The sequence below is a fragment of the Echinops telfairi genome, unplaced genomic scaffold, assembly GCF_000313985.2.
Source record: "Echinops telfairi isolate 266 unplaced genomic scaffold, ASM31398v2 ScPeMD7_5;HRSCAF=22, whole genome shotgun sequence".
In the NCBI taxonomy this organism is placed as follows: Eukaryota; Metazoa; Chordata; class Mammalia; order Afrosoricida; family Tenrecidae; genus Echinops; species Echinops telfairi.
This window is the reverse complement of record NW_022103901.1, coordinates 15,711,635-15,729,378: the sequence shown is the minus strand read 5'-3', so window position 1 is coordinate 15,729,378 and position 17,744 is coordinate 15,711,635. Positions and strand designations below refer to the sequence as shown.

General features: G+C 60.5%; 2 protein-coding genes across 3 annotated transcripts in view; one reads left to right on the top strand and one right to left on the bottom strand.

The window, feature by feature from the left end:
• Positions 1 to 802, top strand: part of HIRIP3 (HIRA interacting protein 3) — a 2,815-nt gene extending 2,013 nt beyond the window's left edge. The window contains exons 5-7 of the mRNA XM_045284884.1: positions 7 to 167; positions 262 to 360; positions 430 to 802. Of these exons, the coding sequence (XP_045140819.1) occupies positions 7 to 167; positions 262 to 360; positions 430 to 593 (424 nt within the window). The 3' untranslated portion in view covers positions 594 to 802. The remainder of the gene's footprint in view (positions 1 to 6; positions 168 to 261; positions 361 to 429) is intronic.
• A 749-nt stretch (positions 803 to 1,551) lies between these two features.
• TAOK2 (TAO kinase 2) overlaps positions 1,552 to 17,744 on the bottom strand; it is a 19,807-nt gene continuing 3,614 nt past the window's right edge. The window contains exons 2-19 of one of the 2 annotated variants that reach the window (XM_004705684.3): positions 17,469 to 17,635; positions 17,208 to 17,279; positions 17,017 to 17,118; positions 16,541 to 16,586; positions 16,317 to 16,413; positions 16,100 to 16,213; positions 15,921 to 16,012; positions 13,132 to 13,225; positions 12,938 to 13,019; positions 11,890 to 12,057; positions 11,518 to 11,781; positions 11,173 to 11,334; positions 7,830 to 8,195; positions 7,537 to 7,740; positions 7,063 to 7,302; positions 3,819 to 4,031; positions 2,839 to 3,021; positions 1,552 to 2,752 (exon numbers count right to left, since the gene is read on the bottom strand). In XM_004705684.3, coding sequence (XP_004705741.1) covers positions 2,231 to 2,752; positions 2,839 to 3,021; positions 3,819 to 4,031; positions 7,063 to 7,302; positions 7,537 to 7,740; positions 7,830 to 8,195; positions 11,173 to 11,334; positions 11,518 to 11,781; positions 11,890 to 12,057; positions 12,938 to 13,019; positions 13,132 to 13,225; positions 15,921 to 16,012; positions 16,100 to 16,213; positions 16,317 to 16,413; positions 16,541 to 16,586; positions 17,017 to 17,118; positions 17,208 to 17,279; positions 17,469 to 17,600 — 3,153 coding nt within the window. In that variant the 5' untranslated portion in view covers positions 17,601 to 17,635 and the 3' untranslated portion in view covers positions 1,552 to 2,230. Of the gene's footprint in view, positions 2,753 to 2,838; positions 3,022 to 3,818; positions 4,032 to 5,561; positions 7,303 to 7,536; positions 7,741 to 7,829; positions 8,196 to 11,172; positions 11,335 to 11,517; positions 11,782 to 11,889; positions 12,058 to 12,937; positions 13,020 to 13,131; positions 13,226 to 15,920; positions 16,013 to 16,099; positions 16,214 to 16,316; positions 16,414 to 16,540; positions 16,587 to 17,016; positions 17,119 to 17,207; positions 17,280 to 17,468; positions 17,636 to 17,744 lie in introns of those variants that run through there. The other variant, XM_004705682.2, reaches the window with a different exon arrangement.

Genomic DNA, 17,744 nt, shown 5'->3' with positions numbered 1-17,744 from the left:
GGTCACTGGTCGTCGCAGTGAGGACCATCCAGCTGTGCAGAGGCTGAAGCGCTACATCCGGGCCTGTGGGGCCTATCGTAACTACAAGAAGCTGCTGGGCTCCTGCCGTTCGCACAAGGAGTGCCTGAAAGTCCTCCGGGCAGAGCTGGAGGCCCTGGGCATGAAGGGTGAGGCAGCTACGCCCTGGTGGCAGGTGGTAAGAGAGGGCTACTGCTGTTGGCTGGGGAGGGGATGTCCACCCACATGCCCCTTCTGCCCCAGGGAACCCTTCCATGGTGAAGTGCCGGGCCCTGAAGGAGCAGCGGGAAGAGGCTGCTGAGGTAGCTTCCTTGGATGTCACCAACATCATAAACAGCTCAGGTAAGGGGCTTCCCCTCACTCCCCCAGATGGGGCTTGGCCTTTCTGACAAAGGTTCCTTCCTTCCCCAGGCCGGCCCCGCCGCCGCACCGCCTGGAACCCTTCAGGAGAAAGCGCCCCCTTGAAGGAGCCTTACTGCAGGACCCTGGACTCCGAGGACGAGCGGCCCCACCGCCCGCCCCCTGACTGGTCACACCTACGCGGCATCATCAGCAGCGATGGCGACAGTACCTGAGCACCCCTCGCCTAGGGAGGGACCCTGGCCCCATGGACAAAGCACATACAGGCCATGTTCTGTGCATGCAACGGGGAAGCCTGCGTGCTCTGAAGACCTGCAGTCATGCCCAGAGACACAAGTGGTCGGGACCCTACTTCCCAGCTTCACTGTCTGCTTTAGGGTTTTGTTTTTAAAGATTCAATAAAGCGACGTTTCAGGCAGCCACATCCAAACTGGTTCTCTGCTCAACGTTGATTGTTTTGACCTCGGGCCAGGGGCCTCTGCTTCCTACCTGGCTTTCTCATCCTCAGAGGTTCTCGCCAACCAAGTCCCTGCCTCTGCACCCCACCCGTGAAGGGCCCAGCTGCCTGCTCTCCTCCAGCTACCCGACTGAGCAGTGTCTTGATAACCTAGTGCCGAGCAGAAGCCCAAAGGACGTGTGGAAAGTCATGGCGTACCTGGGCTAGCTCTCCAGCCAGCCGAGAAGGGTGGGCACAGGGTTTGGACCAGGCGACACACCAGTTAAAAGCACTGGTCCAGGGGAGGTGGTTGGTAGTTTGGCCCCACCCATAGCTCTGAGCTTTATTCTCCCTGGCGATCTGCTCCACTGATGATACGTGCCCGGAGGGGTGGTGGTGGTGGGGGGTCTACTCTGTCCAGTGGGGTGGTTGGGAGTCAGAGCTGATGAACACAGCAGGACCCAGGCCTGACCCCTTGCCTCTGGCTACCGATGAGCCAAGAAGGTCACCCCTCAGGCCTCTGCCGGGACCTCCCTGTGGAGGCTGCTGACTAATGTGGCAGCTTGGTGTCCAGGCTAAAGGGAACCTTCCGACAATGTCCCAAGCTGGAGCAGGGGAATGGAGAGGCCGAGAGGCAGGTGCTGGGCTTTGAGCCTGGGTCCAGCAGATAGCAAACTAACGCTTGCTTGCAGTTGCCCACGGTAACACATCTCAGACAGAAAGGGTGAGTCCTGGGGTCTGTTAGAATAACCAACAGTTTATTAAAAGCTTGCACTGGGGTTCTGTGCCAGCCCCGTAAACTGAGAGGGGCTCCCCTAGCCGCCCCCATGCCTGGGAGCAGCCACCTTCCAAGGTCCTTCCCTTGTCCCCCTGGCCCAGCCCTGACCCCCAATTAAAAAAAAAAAAAAGGACAAGACGGCACAGGACTTGAGACAAACGGGAGTGGAGAGACCCGGGCAACCTGCCTCCTGAGATCCCATCCTGATGCTCCTCTCCTCAGAAGACCACCTCCTTCTGTCCTCCCCGCCCCAGGTCTGGGGGCCCTGGCACCCCCAGTCCGCAGTCCCACTGCAGGGATTAATATGGTTTTCGGAATATATCGAGACCCACCCTTCCCCTCCCCCAGGGGACTAGATGAATATTTGACACACACATCTCCCTCCTTTCCCTAGACTGCTGGAGGGAGACCCTGGCACCATGGTGGGGAGGCAGGGGCTCCTGGTCAGCCTGGAGGCACTTGTGCCCACGCTGGCCCTGGGCCACTGACCAGCCCCAAGAAGCTCATGAGATGAGGTTTGAAGGGAACGGGAGCCGATATCCTGTCCCCAACCCTTGGGTGGGCCTCAAGCTTACTGCCCCTCCAGGATCAGGCTCCACCCACCCCAGTCCAGCTCCTCCGTGCATCCACCCTGCACTTCAAGAGTAGAAGTGTGAGGAGCCGTTGAGGATGTGGGAAGCCACACTGGTGCTGCGGCTCAGGGGCCCTGGCACGGCAGCAGCAGGAGGGCCCATGCTCTCGCTGCTGCTGCCCCCTGAGGCAGCCCGCCGGAGGGGCTGGGGACTGTTTCTGAGCAGCAGCAGGGCTCCGCCGCGGGGTGTCCCACTCTGCGCTTGGGGCCCCATCCAGTTTGGAGGGCCAGGGGGAGCGAGCAGAGTGGGCTGGCGCCAGGCAGGAGGGGGCATGCCTGGTGGAGGAGGGCCATGGCTCCAGTGTGCCCCTGAGCGGGGAACAGGCCTCGAGGGCCAAGCTGGGGCCGGGGGTGGTGCAGGGTAGCCCTGGGCAGCAGCCTCGGCTGGAATGCCCCCGAGAGCCATGCTGGAGAAGCCCAGCCTCATGCTCTCAGCATCGAACGCCTCGATCTCACGGGCCTGCCGCTCAAGCAAGCTCCGGATCCGCTCGGAGCGCCCTGTCTGCAGGGCCAGCAGCTCCTCTTCCACCTGGGACACCCAGAACAGAGGTTAGCGAGGGTGGGATGAGGTGGGAGCCTGCCCTCCCCACCATCCTGGAGGCCGGGCCAGCTTACCCGCTGCTCTAGCAGCGCCCGCCGGAGAGCCACCCGCTGCTCCAGCTCCCGCAGCTCCCGCTCGTGCTGGCTCTCCGTGCGGATCTTGATCTTGCTCTGGTAAGCATTGAGCAGCTCCAGCTCCTGCTGAAGCTGCTGCCGGAGGGCCTGGAACTCTGCCTCCTGGGTCTCGTCGAGCCGCAGCTAGCAGAAATGAAGCGCATGGGTGAGAGGCCTCCCCACAGCCCCCACGGCCCTCCCTTCCCCAGGCAGGCCCGGGCCCTGGGGTCACGAACAGCAGCAGGCCACCTGCCAGAAGGAAAGATGGTTACACCGGGTCACACGGCAGTGACACTTGTAGGGGTTTGTCCCCCAGGTGCACTTGCACGTGTGCCTTAGAGGCGCTCACAGAGGAAGGGCAAGAGGCCAAAGGTGGGCGGGACCTCGACGACCGCCAGTGAGGGTGGTAAACAAACCAGGGGCACCCGCACCACCACTGCCTCTCCGCCACGGACAGGCCGAAAACTCGAGTTGGGAAAGGGTTTGTCAAGTAGGCTCCTGTTTCTGTTGAACAGCTTTCTAGAATTTTCCAAATGTGTACTGGGCAGCCATCAGTACTAAGAGCTGCCCTTGAGGCGAAAGAAAGAGGACCCTTTGCCAGGCTGGGTGGACTCCTACGTGGGCGGCTCTAGTGCTGGCAGGCTTCAAAATCCTCCTGGTTTGGGAGAATGGCCCCACGGCCCCGCTCCCCGTGGACACATTCCACTAACTCGAGCCCAGTGACAGAGCAGGGCCGCCGGCCGGCCGCTGTGCCTGGAAGAGCAGGCAGCCTGGTCCTGTCCATACTAAGACAAGACTAGGAGACAGACACGCCCCGCCCGAGAGAAAGCTTCCTCCCTACAGAAGGTCCCATAGCGGTCATCACCCTGCCTCCAACCCCTACCACAAGGCCATCCACAGCGCTGGCTGCCCCATGCTCCCTGCCTAGACCCGGGCCTCACCGCCTGTGAGCTGAGCATCTCCGAGATGGACTGGTCATACTGCTCGGCCAGGATCGCCAGCTTGCGGGTCTGCTCCTCCTTGAGCCGCTTAAGGAGGCTCTTGTGCTGAGCTTTAGCCGTGGTCTCCAGCAAGTGCGCCCGCAGAGCCTTGTACTGCCGAGTCTGGATCTTGCACGTCTCCTGGAACTGCTTCTTGATCTGCAGCTCCTTAGACTGCGCAGTGGATGGATCGAAGGGAGATGGGGGTGGGGGAGGGGGGAGAAGGAAGGAGAGGAAGAGGAGGAGAAACAACCAGGGGAGAGAGGGAGAAGAGAGAGGAGGAGGAGGAGGTGGAAGAGGAGGAGAGGAGACAGAAGCAGAGACAGGGAGCGGGAGAGAAACAGAAAACATGTTAGACAGAGGGGGCGGGGCGAGCTGTATACAGACAGACGTGAAGATGGGGAGGGAGCGTAGACAGATCAGAAGGCTCTCGGGCAAGAGACACAGAGTGAACAGGACAGGTTCCGGGAGCGTGGGGGTGGGGGGATGACCCCACAAGATGAGCTTTGGAGCACGTGTTCACAGAGAGGGAGGCTGAGGATCGGCACAGAATACAGAGTGCACACGAGCAGCTCAGACCGTGCCGAGGAAGAAAGGGGCCTAGAGATGGAAAGGCGGGCCCGCAGAAGACTGCACCCGAGCGAGAAGACCACGTCACACAGACACCGTGGAAGAAGGCGACACAACCAGAAAAGATGACAGATGGAGTCCCGGGAGGGGCACCTCAAGGAGGAGGGGAGGGAGGAGGGGAAGAACGGAGCTCAAAGACAGGTAAGAGGGAGGTTGCCCCACCTTGGGCAAAAGAGACGGCCAGATGGCCTGACGAGCTCAGAGGCAGCAGCTGCCCGTGAGACCAGATCCCACACTCAGCACCCACCCGAGCCCACAACCCACCCCATTCCCACCGTTCCCCAGCTCTCTGCCTGGCCCCCGTGCCCCACCCCCCCAGTCGTGGAGGGCTGGCTGTCTCACTCCACACCCTCTGGGGCAATGCTCGACCCCAGGAGAGAAGGACGGCTCCCAGACAGAAGGGAACCAGGGAGGCATGGCTGGGTGAAGAGGCCGGGGCTGAGAGGGTAAAGGACGGAACCGAGGAGCTCACTCTGCAAGGACCCTATCAACTGGGCTGGGGGTGGTCTGGGGAAGCTCAGGGCTGGGGGTGGTCGTCGTGCTGTGACACGACAAAGGTGGAGAGGCTGAGGCTGGGAAAGGGGTTAAGATGACGTAGATGGCAGTGAAGAGGTCATGGAACTGGGAGTGGGTATCAAGGGTCCAGATTTGGGGGCACACCGGGGAGGCTAGGCGGCAGGACAAAGCAGACAGAGGCAGCCTGGGCCGAAGGTACAGTTCCGCTCAGATCTTTTATTTGTGTTTGTCTTTTTCTTTTTTGGTAGGGGAGGGGGGAGGGGACAGGTTGGAAGGGAGACAGAAAAACAAAATCAAAGAGGAGAAAAAAAACCCCCAAAAACGGCCGACTGTCACACACACCCCCCACCCCAACCCGCCAAGGCCCAGGCCCGAGCTGATGAGGGTGAGGATGTGCACACACAGCGGGAGGACAGCAATAACTTAGGGGCAGGACGGGTGGCAGGCGGAGACCAATGGACCAATGGACCCCTGCCTGGAGCTCCGGTGGGGTGGGGGGCGGGCTGGAGAAACCTCACTGAGGGGTGTGGGGTAAAGTGCTCAATGCTCTGGGTCTGGGCCACGGCCAGCCGAGAGTGGGTCACCTCCAGGGAGGGAGGGCCCGGGATTGGCGGGCTCGGGGTCTCCGCCCGGCTACAGTCCCTGGAGGCAGGTGGTGAGAGGCAGGGGTCCCCAGTCGGCGCTGGCTTCGGGGCAGCAGGCGGGGGATTCGGCTGGGCCGTTCACCCCGAAGCAGGCCCCAGCTGGCCAGTGTGTGGAGAGCCCAGGGGGGCAGGCAGGAGGCTAGGCTTTGGCTGGCCCGTGCCAGGTGCCAGTTCCAGCCCTTGCATAGGGCCCAGAATCTGGCCAAAAGGGCCAGTGGGTGCTGGGCAGCACGGGGACTACCCCGCCGGGGCCCGGGAACAGGGAGACGGCTGCGGAAGCCATCCTTATTGGTCTTAGGGTAGAGTGCAAACAGGCCACGGTCCCCCACCGCCCCACACCCCTGCAGGGCCCGGAAGGCCAGGGGCGAGAGGCGCAGCAGAGCCCGCAACCAGAGTCGAGAGATGCCCCGGCGCAACCTGGGACCCTGCTGCTGCACCCACTTGCGCCCAGCTGCTACAGCCGCCAGGGGCAGCACCAGGCCCGGCCAGGCTAGAAGCCAGGCAGCCCCAAGACCCAGAGGCACACCAACAAGGCCCCGGCGCCAGCTTAGGCCCAAGACAGCCCCGAGGGCGGTGCCCTGAGCCAGCAGCAGGAACAGGTTGGGAGGCAGGTGCAGAGCTGTACAGAGCAGCAGGTAGGAGGCTCCCAGGCCCACCAACCCCACCTCAAGGGCCAGCAGGGCTGCCTGCAGGCCACCCCCACCCTGGGCTGCTAGTAGTGGGAGCAGCAGCAGCAGCAGAGGCAAAAGGCCGGTGGAGGAACCCACTGCGAAGGAGAGGCCGGCCAGGAGGCCGTGGGACAGGTGGCCAGGGAGTTGGCTGGCAAGCCCGGGCCTCAGATAAAATGGAGGAGGTTCGGGGGGGATGTCTGGGGAGGGACAGCCATCCCCAGGATCCCTTGGGGTTCCAATTGGAGCTCCCTCCTCCTCTTCCTCCTCCTCCTCAGGCACTGGGGTCAGAGGTGGGGTCTGAACCCAGCCAAGTTCAAACTCCTCATCCAGGAGGCCCTCCACCTCCTTCCCCCACAGCTTCCACGGCCCCGCCTCCTCTTGGCCCACGATGCTCCTCTCCTGGGGTGCCAGGGACGGGACTCTAAGCTCCTCCACCTCCTCCCTGGGTAGATCCCAAGCTTCCTCATCAGGCAGACCCCTACAATCTTGTGGATTGGGACTAGGGGTTCCTGATTCTTCCCCCACAATCCTCCGCTCCTCTGGCTCCAAGGTGGCCCCTTCCTTTCCCAGAATCCTTCTCTCTGCAACTGCTTCCTTCTCCTCCTTCCCCAGCATCCTTTGGTCCAGGACTGCCTCCTGACCAGGTGGGCAGGGCTGCTTGTCTCTAGGGGTGCCTGTGCGGGGTGGTCCCAGAGCCCCGGGAATGAGGGGCGGAAGGCCCGGGGGGCGCTGGCCGGCACGTACTTTGAGGCTCTTGGGCTGCTGGCGGACCTGGGCCGCGTGCTTCTGCCGCAACTCCTGCTCCCGCCGCTTGTTGTACTCCAGCTGGTTGCCCAGCTCCGTCTGGTGCTGCAGGCGCGTGAGCTCGGCCCGCGTGCGCTGCACGGCCTGGAGCTGCCGGAGCTCCAGCTCCCGGGTGGCCTCGTGCTGCCGCAGCAGCAGGGCACACTCCAAGTCCTTCTGAGTCTGCTTCTTGTTCAAGTCCTGAGGGAAGACGGAGGGCCCGGAGCCCCTGTCAGAACATGGCAGCCGGAGGATGCCGTGGGGAGGGGGAGAGAGGAGAGGGCACGGGGTAAGCTGGCTAGCGTGAGAACAGGGATCTAGGGAAACACTACCAGGGTCCGGGTGGGCAGGAGTGCCAAAGTGAAAAAGGCAAAATCCAAATGAGAATGGAGGGCAAAGAGGGCAGAGGCGGCAGGGAGAGCGGGAGGGGCCTACCTCCCGCAGCAGGTCTTGGTCCAGGCTGTGGCGAGCCAGCAGCATCTTGCGTTTGTACTGGCGACACTGCAGCTCAAAGTACTGGCGCTGCCGCCGCAGCAACCCCGCCTCCTCCTCCGCCTGGCACTGCTGGAGCTGCTCCTTCTGCCGTAGCAGCCACTCGGCCTTTTCCCGCTTCGGGGTGCTGGGGTTCTCCTGGAGCTCCTGCTGGGACAGCAGGTGAGCCGAGGTCAGGGAGAGGAAGAGTGGTCAGGGCCGGACTGGCTCCCCACCACCGCCCGCCAGGGCCCCACCTCCTTCAGCTGCTCCTTGCGAAGCTTGTAGGTGCGCTTCTGTGCCTCCAGCAGGGCGGCCAGCTCCTTCTTCTGCTGCCCGAGAATGTGCTGCTGGAACTTGCGCTCCTCCGTCTGGGCAGCCCGCGCCTCCTTCTCGCCAATGGCCTGGTGCCGGCGGGACAGCTTCTCGGCCTCCGCCCCAAAGCCTGCCCTCTGGGCCTCGAGCTCCCGCTGCAGACGCGCGCCATGCTCCTCCCGCTCGCCCCGCAGCCGGGACTCCAGGGCCAACAGCTGCTTCTGGTGCTGCCGCCGCATCCGCTTATAGCCGCTCAGCTGCTCCCGGAGGGCTGAGTCCTGCTCATGCTCCTGGATCTGACGGCTCACCTGGGGGGTGGGGAGGATGGGTTCAGCCCTCTGTCCCCTCCAACCATGCCACCGTTGTCCTGCGCCAAGAACCTCTGTTTTGGACGCAGGCAGAGAACAATGTCAACGCCATCTGGCACTTTCCTTACCATGTGAGCACAACGCAAACACTGACCCAAAGCCTCCCTACTCGACTGGACAATTTGGATGGATTCTGACAACGGCACAGGCTGGTGCAACCAAATGGCAAAGGCACCGGCCCACCAATAAGTCTCCCACAAAAGTAGGAACTGGTGAGACTTGATCAAAAGTCACCAGCCAAGCCCCGATCCCTTCATCTGACTCAGCAGGCACTCATGTCTTCCCAGAAGGGCTACGCAGGCCAGGGAACCGATATGCATCCAGTGTCTGGGGCGCTCTCGGAGCTAGTGACCACAGGCTTCTACCCCACGCCAGCCCCCCACCGCAGCCTAGTTGCTTCAGACACACAGAGGACAAGTGCTCCCTGAGATTTCCCAGGCTGTCTACCTGTGCAGCAGCAGACTGCCCCATCGCCCTCCCGCAGAGCCAGCCACCGACTGCTTACCCCACTGCACCTCTGGGCACCCTCCTTCAGCAGTGCCGAGATGCCAGAGCAGGGTGTCTGTCTGGGTGTCCTCACCCAGGCTCACCCAACTGTCAGTAGGTCTCTGGAAGTCACAGGCCTCTCTGTCCAGGACCTCAATGCACCAAGCATGACAAGACTGGAAAAGCCACCCCAGCAGAGGCCACCGCATGTGCGCGTGTGCACACACACACACAGACAGGATGCAGCTAGCTCTCTTGTGCTTGCTGGAAGGTGAAGAAGACACAAAACACTTGCTGCTTAAGATCAGAGAGGACGGTATTCCCTCTGGGTCACACCTCAGCCCAAAGCAAACAAAAGCCTCCCAACTGGACCAGGAAGCAACCTCACAAGCCACTCACTGCTGAAGTCAGCTCTGCTGGGGAGCAACCCCATAGGAGAGGGTGGGGCTGTCCCTCCATGGGAGCAGAAGGCCTCCTATCTCCCGGGGAGCGGCTGGTGGTGGTGAGTGGCCGCCCTCGGGGTGCGCACCAGGGCAGGATGGAGAAGACGGATGGTGCTAAGGGTCTCTCTGGACTTGGAGCCCCCCCTCTGTGGCCGCGGAAGAGGTGGTCAAGACATCAAAGGACGTAGTGCACTGAACCAATCGGCTGCTGCCAAGGACCTTAAAAGTATCCCAAAGCAGAGATGTCACTTTGAGCAATAAGGGGCACCTGATCCGAGCCCTCCTATTTCCCATGGCTTCATACGCATGAGAAAGCTGGCCAAGGCGGACTGAAGTCGGATCACTGCCTCTGCACAGCGGTGCTGGAAGCACCTCGGACTACCGGAAAAGCAAACATAGTTGTTGTGGAAGAAGTGCGGCGGCCAGAATGCGCCTTAGACAAAAGGTGGGCGAGATTTTGTCTCGCATACTTGGCCGGTTGTTAAGAGACCAAACTTGGTCAAGTGGAGGGTCAGCGAAAAAGAGGAACACAGTCAATGAGCTGGACTGACCAGTGGCTGCAACAATGGGCACACCCCCAGCCCGGCTCGAGGATGGTGCCGGGCTGGGCAGTGTTTCACCCTGTTGTACATGGGCCACTGCGAGTGGGGACCAACTCCACGGCAACTACAGACAGACCCAACCACGGCCTCGAAACCCCCCAAGTCACCATCGAGTCGGTACCGAGTCACAGCAACCCCACAGGACAGGGCAGAATTGACCCGTGCGGGCACTGAGGGACGGGAAGAGAGCGCATGCGGACGGACGCTCTTCTCATGTTTCAGAAGCCTGTGACTCAGAGAGGAGTCCCGATCACGTTCTCGTAAGTACAAGATCCTCCCGCCACAGTGCTGCCTTAGAGTGACCTCTCCCAAGCACAGGGCTGAGGGCTGCCTCGCCGGCAGCTTCATCTGCAGGAGCAGACAGGTTGCTGTTGCTCTGCCTGCTCAGCGGACAGTCACTGTTGCCCCCAGTACTGGTGGTACGTTACTCCTACGAACCCAGGGACCTCTACAGTTAAGGGACTGCCCACTTCGTTCCATATGCGGTTACCTGTAATTAGGGGGGCTTGCATGCACAAGGCTGTGTAAATTGATGGAAGAATACATTTTCTCGCCCTGTCTGGTCCTGGTTTGTGACACCATGGAAGTGAGCACCCCCAAACTTTGGTCTGCCTCATGATGTCTTCCCTTCAATGACCCAACTGTCCCTTAGGACCCACCCGGCTGTGGGCTGGATCCCACACCCTGTAGGTTTTGGAGACTGTGATTCTTCAAGGGAGGAGAAGGCCCTGTCTTGGGCCCCTGCTGGTTCCAGAGCGCTGACCCCTGTGATTAGGAGCCCAGTGCGTCCGTCTCCTACTCTGCCACCAGGACGCCCCTCAGAAGACAGCTGGTACTGAAATGGAGCTGAGCAGCAGTGAAAACCAACTCCCTTCTTTTTCTGCGGAACTGACACAGCCCTGACTTGAATTTAGGAGAACTGCCAAAGGCCCTGGGTATGCAGTCATCCAGGCCACCTCCCAGGACACCCCGGCCTGGGCCCTGCGCTGCCCTCTAGGGGCACGGACCCTAGCAGTCTTACTAGGCGTCCTCAGGAGCCCAGTACAAGCCAAAGGGATCTGAGTGCAGGGCTACAAAGCAGCCAACTGACCGAGGAGCCTGGGTTGGCCCCCGGATCCTTAAAGCGGACCACACAAAGGTAGGGCGATGTGACCCAAACAATTTGGGGGTGGGGATGTGGACAAAACGGTGAGGAGAAGGCTCGTATTGACAGGGGAGGGCACACCTGCACATCACGCTGGGACAGAAGGAAGAATGTCAAGTCAGGAATCACGCTGGGACAGAAGGAAGAACGTCAAGTCAGGACTCCGGAGGAATCTCAGGGACATTCTGACGTGGTGGAAGAAGGACGGCAAGCAGGAGGGGGGTGAGGCTGCTCACACTTACCAGAGAGGCTGTTCGGATGGTGGCAAAGTGGTCCCGGTTGCGGCAGTAGGCCCGGCGGCGGGCAGAAGAGGTGGTGGAGGTAGGCGCTGGGGCTGCAGGTGGTGGGAGAGGGCCTGGGCTCATCTCTGGCTGGTAGGGGTCATCATACAGGTTGTCAGAGCCCTAGAGGAGGGAAGGCAGAAGGGCTGCCTCGGGTGCAGAGGCCTGGCAGACAGGGAGCTGGTCACCTGAGGAGACCCAGTTAGCAGAAAGGTGGAGGGCGGGGGAGCCCAAGGGACTCCTGAGAGGTGAGCATGGGTGTGGCTTTTTGCCTGCACCAGATCCAGCCCAGGGGGAGCTGCATACCGGCAGCCGGTGGATGATGGAGCTGTGGGAGGTGACCGTGTGCTCGCCCTCCTGCATCATGGCCATCTCCCGGGCCTCAGGGCCTTCCTCTTCCTCCTCTTCCTCCTCTTCTTCTTCTTCCTCCTCCTCCTCGTTGTCTGAGGCATCTGCAAGACTGTTGACCGAGCTGCTCTGGCTGGAGGCGCTGATAGACATGCTGGGCACGGAGTGGCTGCTCTCCAGACTGGTCAGTGTCCCAGCCCGGTGCATGTAGGGCTCTGCCTCCTGTGGAGAGGGCGAGGGCTGCTGGGCCAGGAAAGGGAAGAACGAGGGGTGGGTCCAGAGGGAAGCAGGCGGGGTTGTGGGGTGGGGGGTGCTTATAAGACAGGTCACCTCCTCCTCCTCTGGAGCCTCAGCCCCGGGGCCATTGGGGGCCTCCTGGAACAGGATCTTCTTCATCTTGCGGTACTGCAGGTTGTCCAGCTCGCGCACAGCATCCTTGGTCCGCTGGATCAGGTCCATGATGACAGTGGGCGGCCGTTCCCGGAGCACAAAGCGATGCTGGAGGAAGGGGGACACTGAGGCCTGCCGCCCAGCACCCAACCTCTGCCCTGCCCATGCCCCATGGAACCCAGCACCATCTGGGGCCCGAGGCACTTCCCTGGGCCCTAGCCTACTATGGGCGGACACTGACCTTGTCCCAACACCTCTTCCCCCGCCCACATTTGTGTTCCCAGACAGTCCCTGGTTCCTCCATCTGTGGCTGACCAGCAAGAACAAGGAGAGCCCAGGTCCTCTGACGAGGTGCCCTGTGACCTTGGAAGGGTCCACGTGGCCTTGGTGGGCCTCACCAGGGCAGGTATCCCCGCAATAAAGGTCAAACCAAGCCATCTGAGCATCTTACATCCCCTGGAGCTCAGCAGGTGACGGGGAGTCCCTCCCTCTATTTGTGACTGCTCCCAACACACCGAAGGGAAAGCCCAGTCACCCAGGGGCAGGCCAATCTCCTCAGACCACCCTGGTGACCTCACACTGACCAGCAGCTCTGGCTTGGTCTTTATACACAGCTGTGACCGGCCAGGGTCAGGGAAGCAATGAACATACCGGGGCAGTCTGGTAGACCCAAATCTAAGCAAACAGAGTCCACTGGGCCCTGGGGTGGGAGGGAAGTCATTGGCGGAGGGAGAATCGAGAACCACTCGTCTCGCTGAAAGGCGCCCCCTTTTCAATGGCGTTGAGAGGCAGGTAAGTGTTCCACGCCTGGTCACTACGAGATAGTTTGGACCTAGCTAGAAGCCCCCTTGGGAGACAGGCCTCAGAAACCTCGGGAGCAGTCGCACGCACCCCCCGAGTTGGAAGTGACGTGAGAGCAACGGACACCAGCTCCGTCCCGGGCGTGGGTGGCTCTTGGGTGGCTCTCACGAGGGCTGGGGGCCCTTACCTTCAGTAGCACCTCTGAGGTTGGCCTATCTTGAGGGATTTTCTGGAGACAAGAATCGACAAAATTCCGGAAGTACTCAGACCTGGAAGTCACAGTGTAGGAGAGGCAGAGCATGACTGTGAAGTCTTACCTCATGCCCGGCCCTCGCCTCTGGCATCCCCCACCGCCACCCCCACGCCTGGACCCCGTCTCACCAGTGTCCTGACTGGAGCACGGGGGACTCATTCTGTGCGATGTGGTATAAGGCACTCATCGCGTTCATGTTAAACAGGGGTGGTTTCCGCTCCGCTACAGAGAATGGGCAGGGGGACAAGTGGCAGGGAGGCAGCGGAGACCAGAACCGACGCCGGGGGTGGGTGACGGGGGGGCTGGCTGGCTTCAAACACCGGCCCCCTTAGTTCCTGGGTGCATGACTGTGAACCATGCCCACAATCCTACCAAGTCTCAGGTCAGTCTTTGCTCAACACTCTTCCTCGCCACGGCACAGGGGCGGGGGGTGGAGAAAGGAGCAAGGCAAGGACTAGTGGGCGGGGAAGTGCTGGATGGAAAAGGCACGTTTCACATTCGGGAACCCGGTGAAAGAGGACGGTGGGAAAGAGAACAGTTAATGGTCCAGTTAGCACTCCTCAGGTACCAAAGAAGAGGCAAGACACTGCTGAAGGCTTGGGGAAGAAACATGGGAAAGAGCGCCTGTCCTCATGGAACCTCCAATCTAAATAAGACCACAGAACTGAATCACAAGTAACCTTCCCAAACTCACTGCCATGGAGTTGATATTGACACACAGTCACCCATAGGACAGAGTAGAACTGTCCCTGTGGGTTAGTGAGGCTGTAACTCTTTAGAGGCCATAGAAAGCCTCATATTTCTCCCAAGGAGCAGCCGGTGGTTTCAAACCGCAGACTTTGGCAGTGAACAGCCCACCCAACGTATAACCAACCCACTGTACTGACAGGGGGTCCAACTGGCCCCAGGAGATTGATAACTGGCTCGGAAGGCGAGGGTGAGGGCAGGTCTTTAGGCCAGTACGTTGGCTGGAAGTTCAGGGAAGGCCTTTGGGGAAACGGCCCAGTAGAGCTAGACCTGAGATGAGAAACCACAAACTAGCCGCTCCTTGCAACTTAATCACACATTGAAACTTTGGGCCTAAGTGAACTCAAATTCACTGCCATCCGGGTGATGCTGACTCAGAGCGACCCCACAGGACAGGGTTTCCGAGGCTCCTGCTGGGAGCAGAGAGGGTTGTCTTTCTGGTGGGTTCAAATGACTGAAAGCAGTTAGCTGTCCAATGTGAGCTTACCCCACCATGCCATTAGGGCTCCCCATTTGGTCTACAAAGTGACTTAAAAAAACAAAGTCGGTCACCAACAATAATTATTTGGGGACAACCATCTACATTTTGGGCTTCTCTTTTAAAAACCCCATCTGGTAAGCTGCAGTCCAGATTCCTATACAGTAGTGGGCTGGCACCTAAGCACTGGGCTGCTAACCACAAGGTCAGCAGTTCAAACCCACCAGCCAACCTGTCGGAAAAAGCTGAGGCTATCTGCTCCAGGAAAGGGCTATAGCCTCGGGAGCCCTAGTTGGGGTCTCCATGAGTTGGAATGGGTTTGGAGGGTGTAGGGGGTTGTGCGCTAAGCTGCTAATAGCACTCAGTGGTTCAAACCCACCAGCTCCGTTGCAGGTGAAAAAGGCGGTTTGCTCAAGTAAACCAGCAGGGCAGTTCTCTTCTCCAGTAAGGTCGCCGAGTTGGAATCAACTCCCTCATGGTGGCTATTTGGTTAGAACCCTTGGCCTCCCTCACATACTTCCACCACCTATCTGGCCCCTGCCTTGGATGACGACGGGGAACATGCGGAGGGAAAGGCCACGTCCAAGTTCTTCACCTCAGGCAGGGAAGTGAAGTGGGCCAGTCCCTGGCAGAGGGTGGACCTTGTGACGGGACAGCTCAGTGTCCAATAGGAAAGGAGCCCCGACGGCTCTGAGTGGAGGAGAAAAACTGCACCCAGGGACACCGCTCTGGCTCCAGAGGGAGAGCCTGTTAGGAAGAGAGTGGTGGTCGAAAGGACCACTGCAGGAAAGTAGTAGTAAGAGTAACTAATTGTAGCTGTTTCCTTAGCCTGGTGCTGGGGGCCTCAGAGACTGTCAACTCACTGAGCATCTGTGGGCTGACACACGGGAGCTTGCCCTGGCTGCCAGGAGCCCAGGAACTCACAGCAGAACTCTCTGGCCTCAGCACTCCCTGCTTTGTGCACGGCATGCCAGGTTCTAACTGGTTTCCCCAAGCGTGCAGAAGATAGGACGGAATGATGGGTGGGGCTGCGAAAGCAGATGCCTACACTTTATCTTGAAGGAGGAGCTCTAATTGGGGGGACGGGCAATGCATGGAGTCAATTTTTTTTAAAAAGGGGAGCAGTCGGCCAAATTGGTTTTGGAAGCCATGTCCTTTAACTGTTTCCCCACCGGTTTTGGAAGGGGCCAAGCACTCCATGGGGAACACTCCTCTCTACAGTCTTCAGATGTTTACAATTCGTGTTCTGACACTAGTCACTCCTTTGAGCCACCAGCGTGGTCTTCCTCAGCCCCTGGACTCGGTCAAGTCCTTTGTGAGGCATTTCTGCAGCTCCTATAACCTCTCTAGGTGGCTGGCACCACCCTGAGAGAAAATACGGCCTTGCTCCTCACTCAGGTGGCAGTTCCATGGAGCAGGGGCTGCGTCTGCCCTGTCCTTGATGATACCCCGAGCCCAGCGATGGGGCTTGGAGCGCAGTGAGCACGAAGGACCGAGAACCAGGAGAACGGACAGAAAGAGATGAATGCTACACAACCTTCGGTTTGGGTTTAAGCACTAGCGGGACTTGATGGCTGCCTGTCCTGTCCTGGGGATCAAGGGCGGATAACTAACTTGACGAGGGCTGGGAGGCTGAGGAGGACAGGATGGCATGGGGACCGGGTGGGGGTGGGGGGCAGAGGAGACTCTTACCCAGCTCGATACAGGTTATCCCCAGGGACCAGACATCCACTTTGCCATCATACTGCCCCTCGTCCATAGCCAGGATCACTTCTGGTGCCATCCTGGGGAAGAGCAGCCAGGAGAGGGGCTCACCACCCACCCGAACCCGGCCAACCAACTCCCTGCTCCCAGGGGCACCATCGACTCACCAGTACGGGGTGCCCACAAAGGAGTTGGCAGGCGCCATGATGGATGCGGAGCCAAAGTCCCCCAACTTCACCAGGCCTGGCTCCGAGAGCAGGATATTTCCAGCCTTCACGTCCCTGCCGCAGGTTAACAGTGCAGGGTCAGGCAGGGGCCTCGGTGTCTCCTAGACAAGGGCTGGAGCACGCCCCCACCCCTGCCCCGTCAGCCGTGTCCCGAGACCTGTGGATCATGTTGTGCGAGTGCAGGTAAGCCAGGCCCTGAAGGGCTCCGTGTGTCACAGCTGCGATCTCCACCTCCTGCAGGGGCTTCTTGTGCACTGTGAGGTCGAGACTAGCATGAGCCCGGGAAGCTGCAGCGCTGCCTGGCGCAAACCAACCACCCCCCCTCAGGCTTCTTGGCTCTGTTGTTACCTTCTCCCCCTTCGTAGCCAAGGGCTCACTCACCTTCAAGGAGGTCCGAAGCTGAGCCCAAGCAATATTCCATCACCAGCTGAGGAGGGGCCAAGAGTCAGAGGGCAGCGGCTCCTGGAGACCCCTGGCCCAGCTTCCTTGGCCAGAAACCCAGCACTGAGAGCTGCTTTGCTTATCCGCCACCCGCCCGCCTGCCCCAGGTACTGGCGAAAATGAGGGCATGATGGGAGAGCTCAAGACTATTCACCACCTCTCCCAGGAGACTCTCCTCAAAGTCCTCTTCTGTCACCACCGCCCCCAACCCCCAGGTCCTGTCACTCGTTGGGGCAGCCTCTCCTTGTGGACTAATGCTGCTGCTCCTGGGTGATGTTTCAGGGGCAGAGAAGGCAGGCCACAAGTTCTCCTCCCCAAGCCCCCCAGTAACAACCTCAACAGGACCCACCTCCGCGACTGGACCAGGAGAAAGCTAGGAGGGGAGCAGGAATAAAGATCGGGCTGGGCCAGCTCACCCAAGCCGTGTGCTCCCTCAGGTAACAGCCCCGATACTGAATGGTGTTGGGATGCCGCAACTTCTGCAGGAACCGCACCTCCTTGATGATGTCCTGCCATTTCTGGGGGGAGGGCAGGAGGCAGTCGCTCAGCCTGCATGTTGGGGCTCCCCTGCCCGCCCCTCCGGCTGATCCTGGTGTGGCCGACCCACCTCATTGGACTGCTTCCCGCTGTAGGACATCTTCTTGATAGCCACAACCTCACTGCTGCGGACGTCCCGGGCCTAGGAGACCGAGCAGAGGAGAAGGTGGCGGCGGTCCCGGCGTGCCTCAGGCGGCAGGAGGGCTTGCTGGCCCAGGAGAGGCTGGTGTGGTCCATTAGGAGCTGCTGCTGTGTGTGAGTGTGGTGGGGGGTGGCTTCTGGAGAAGACCAGACTTCCCGCCCTCATCCCACCAGCCCCAGCCTCACTCACAAAGTACACGGCCCCAAAGCTGCCATGGCCAATTTCCCGCAGGTCGGAGAAGAGCTTTTCAGGGTCATCCTTGAAGAAGAGCTCAGCCACATCAGGGTCCTTCAGGCTCCCAGCCCGGCCCCCGGCCGGCATGGTTGCCCCCGGGGGCCCTGAGAGTGGGGCCTGGCCTAGCAAACAGAGAAGGGACCCTCAGAGAGGAAAAGCGTGCAGCTGGGTGCAGCTGGGTCGCTGCCTGCTCTCCCTAGCTCCCCGATGAGGGGGAGGCATTGCTGAGGA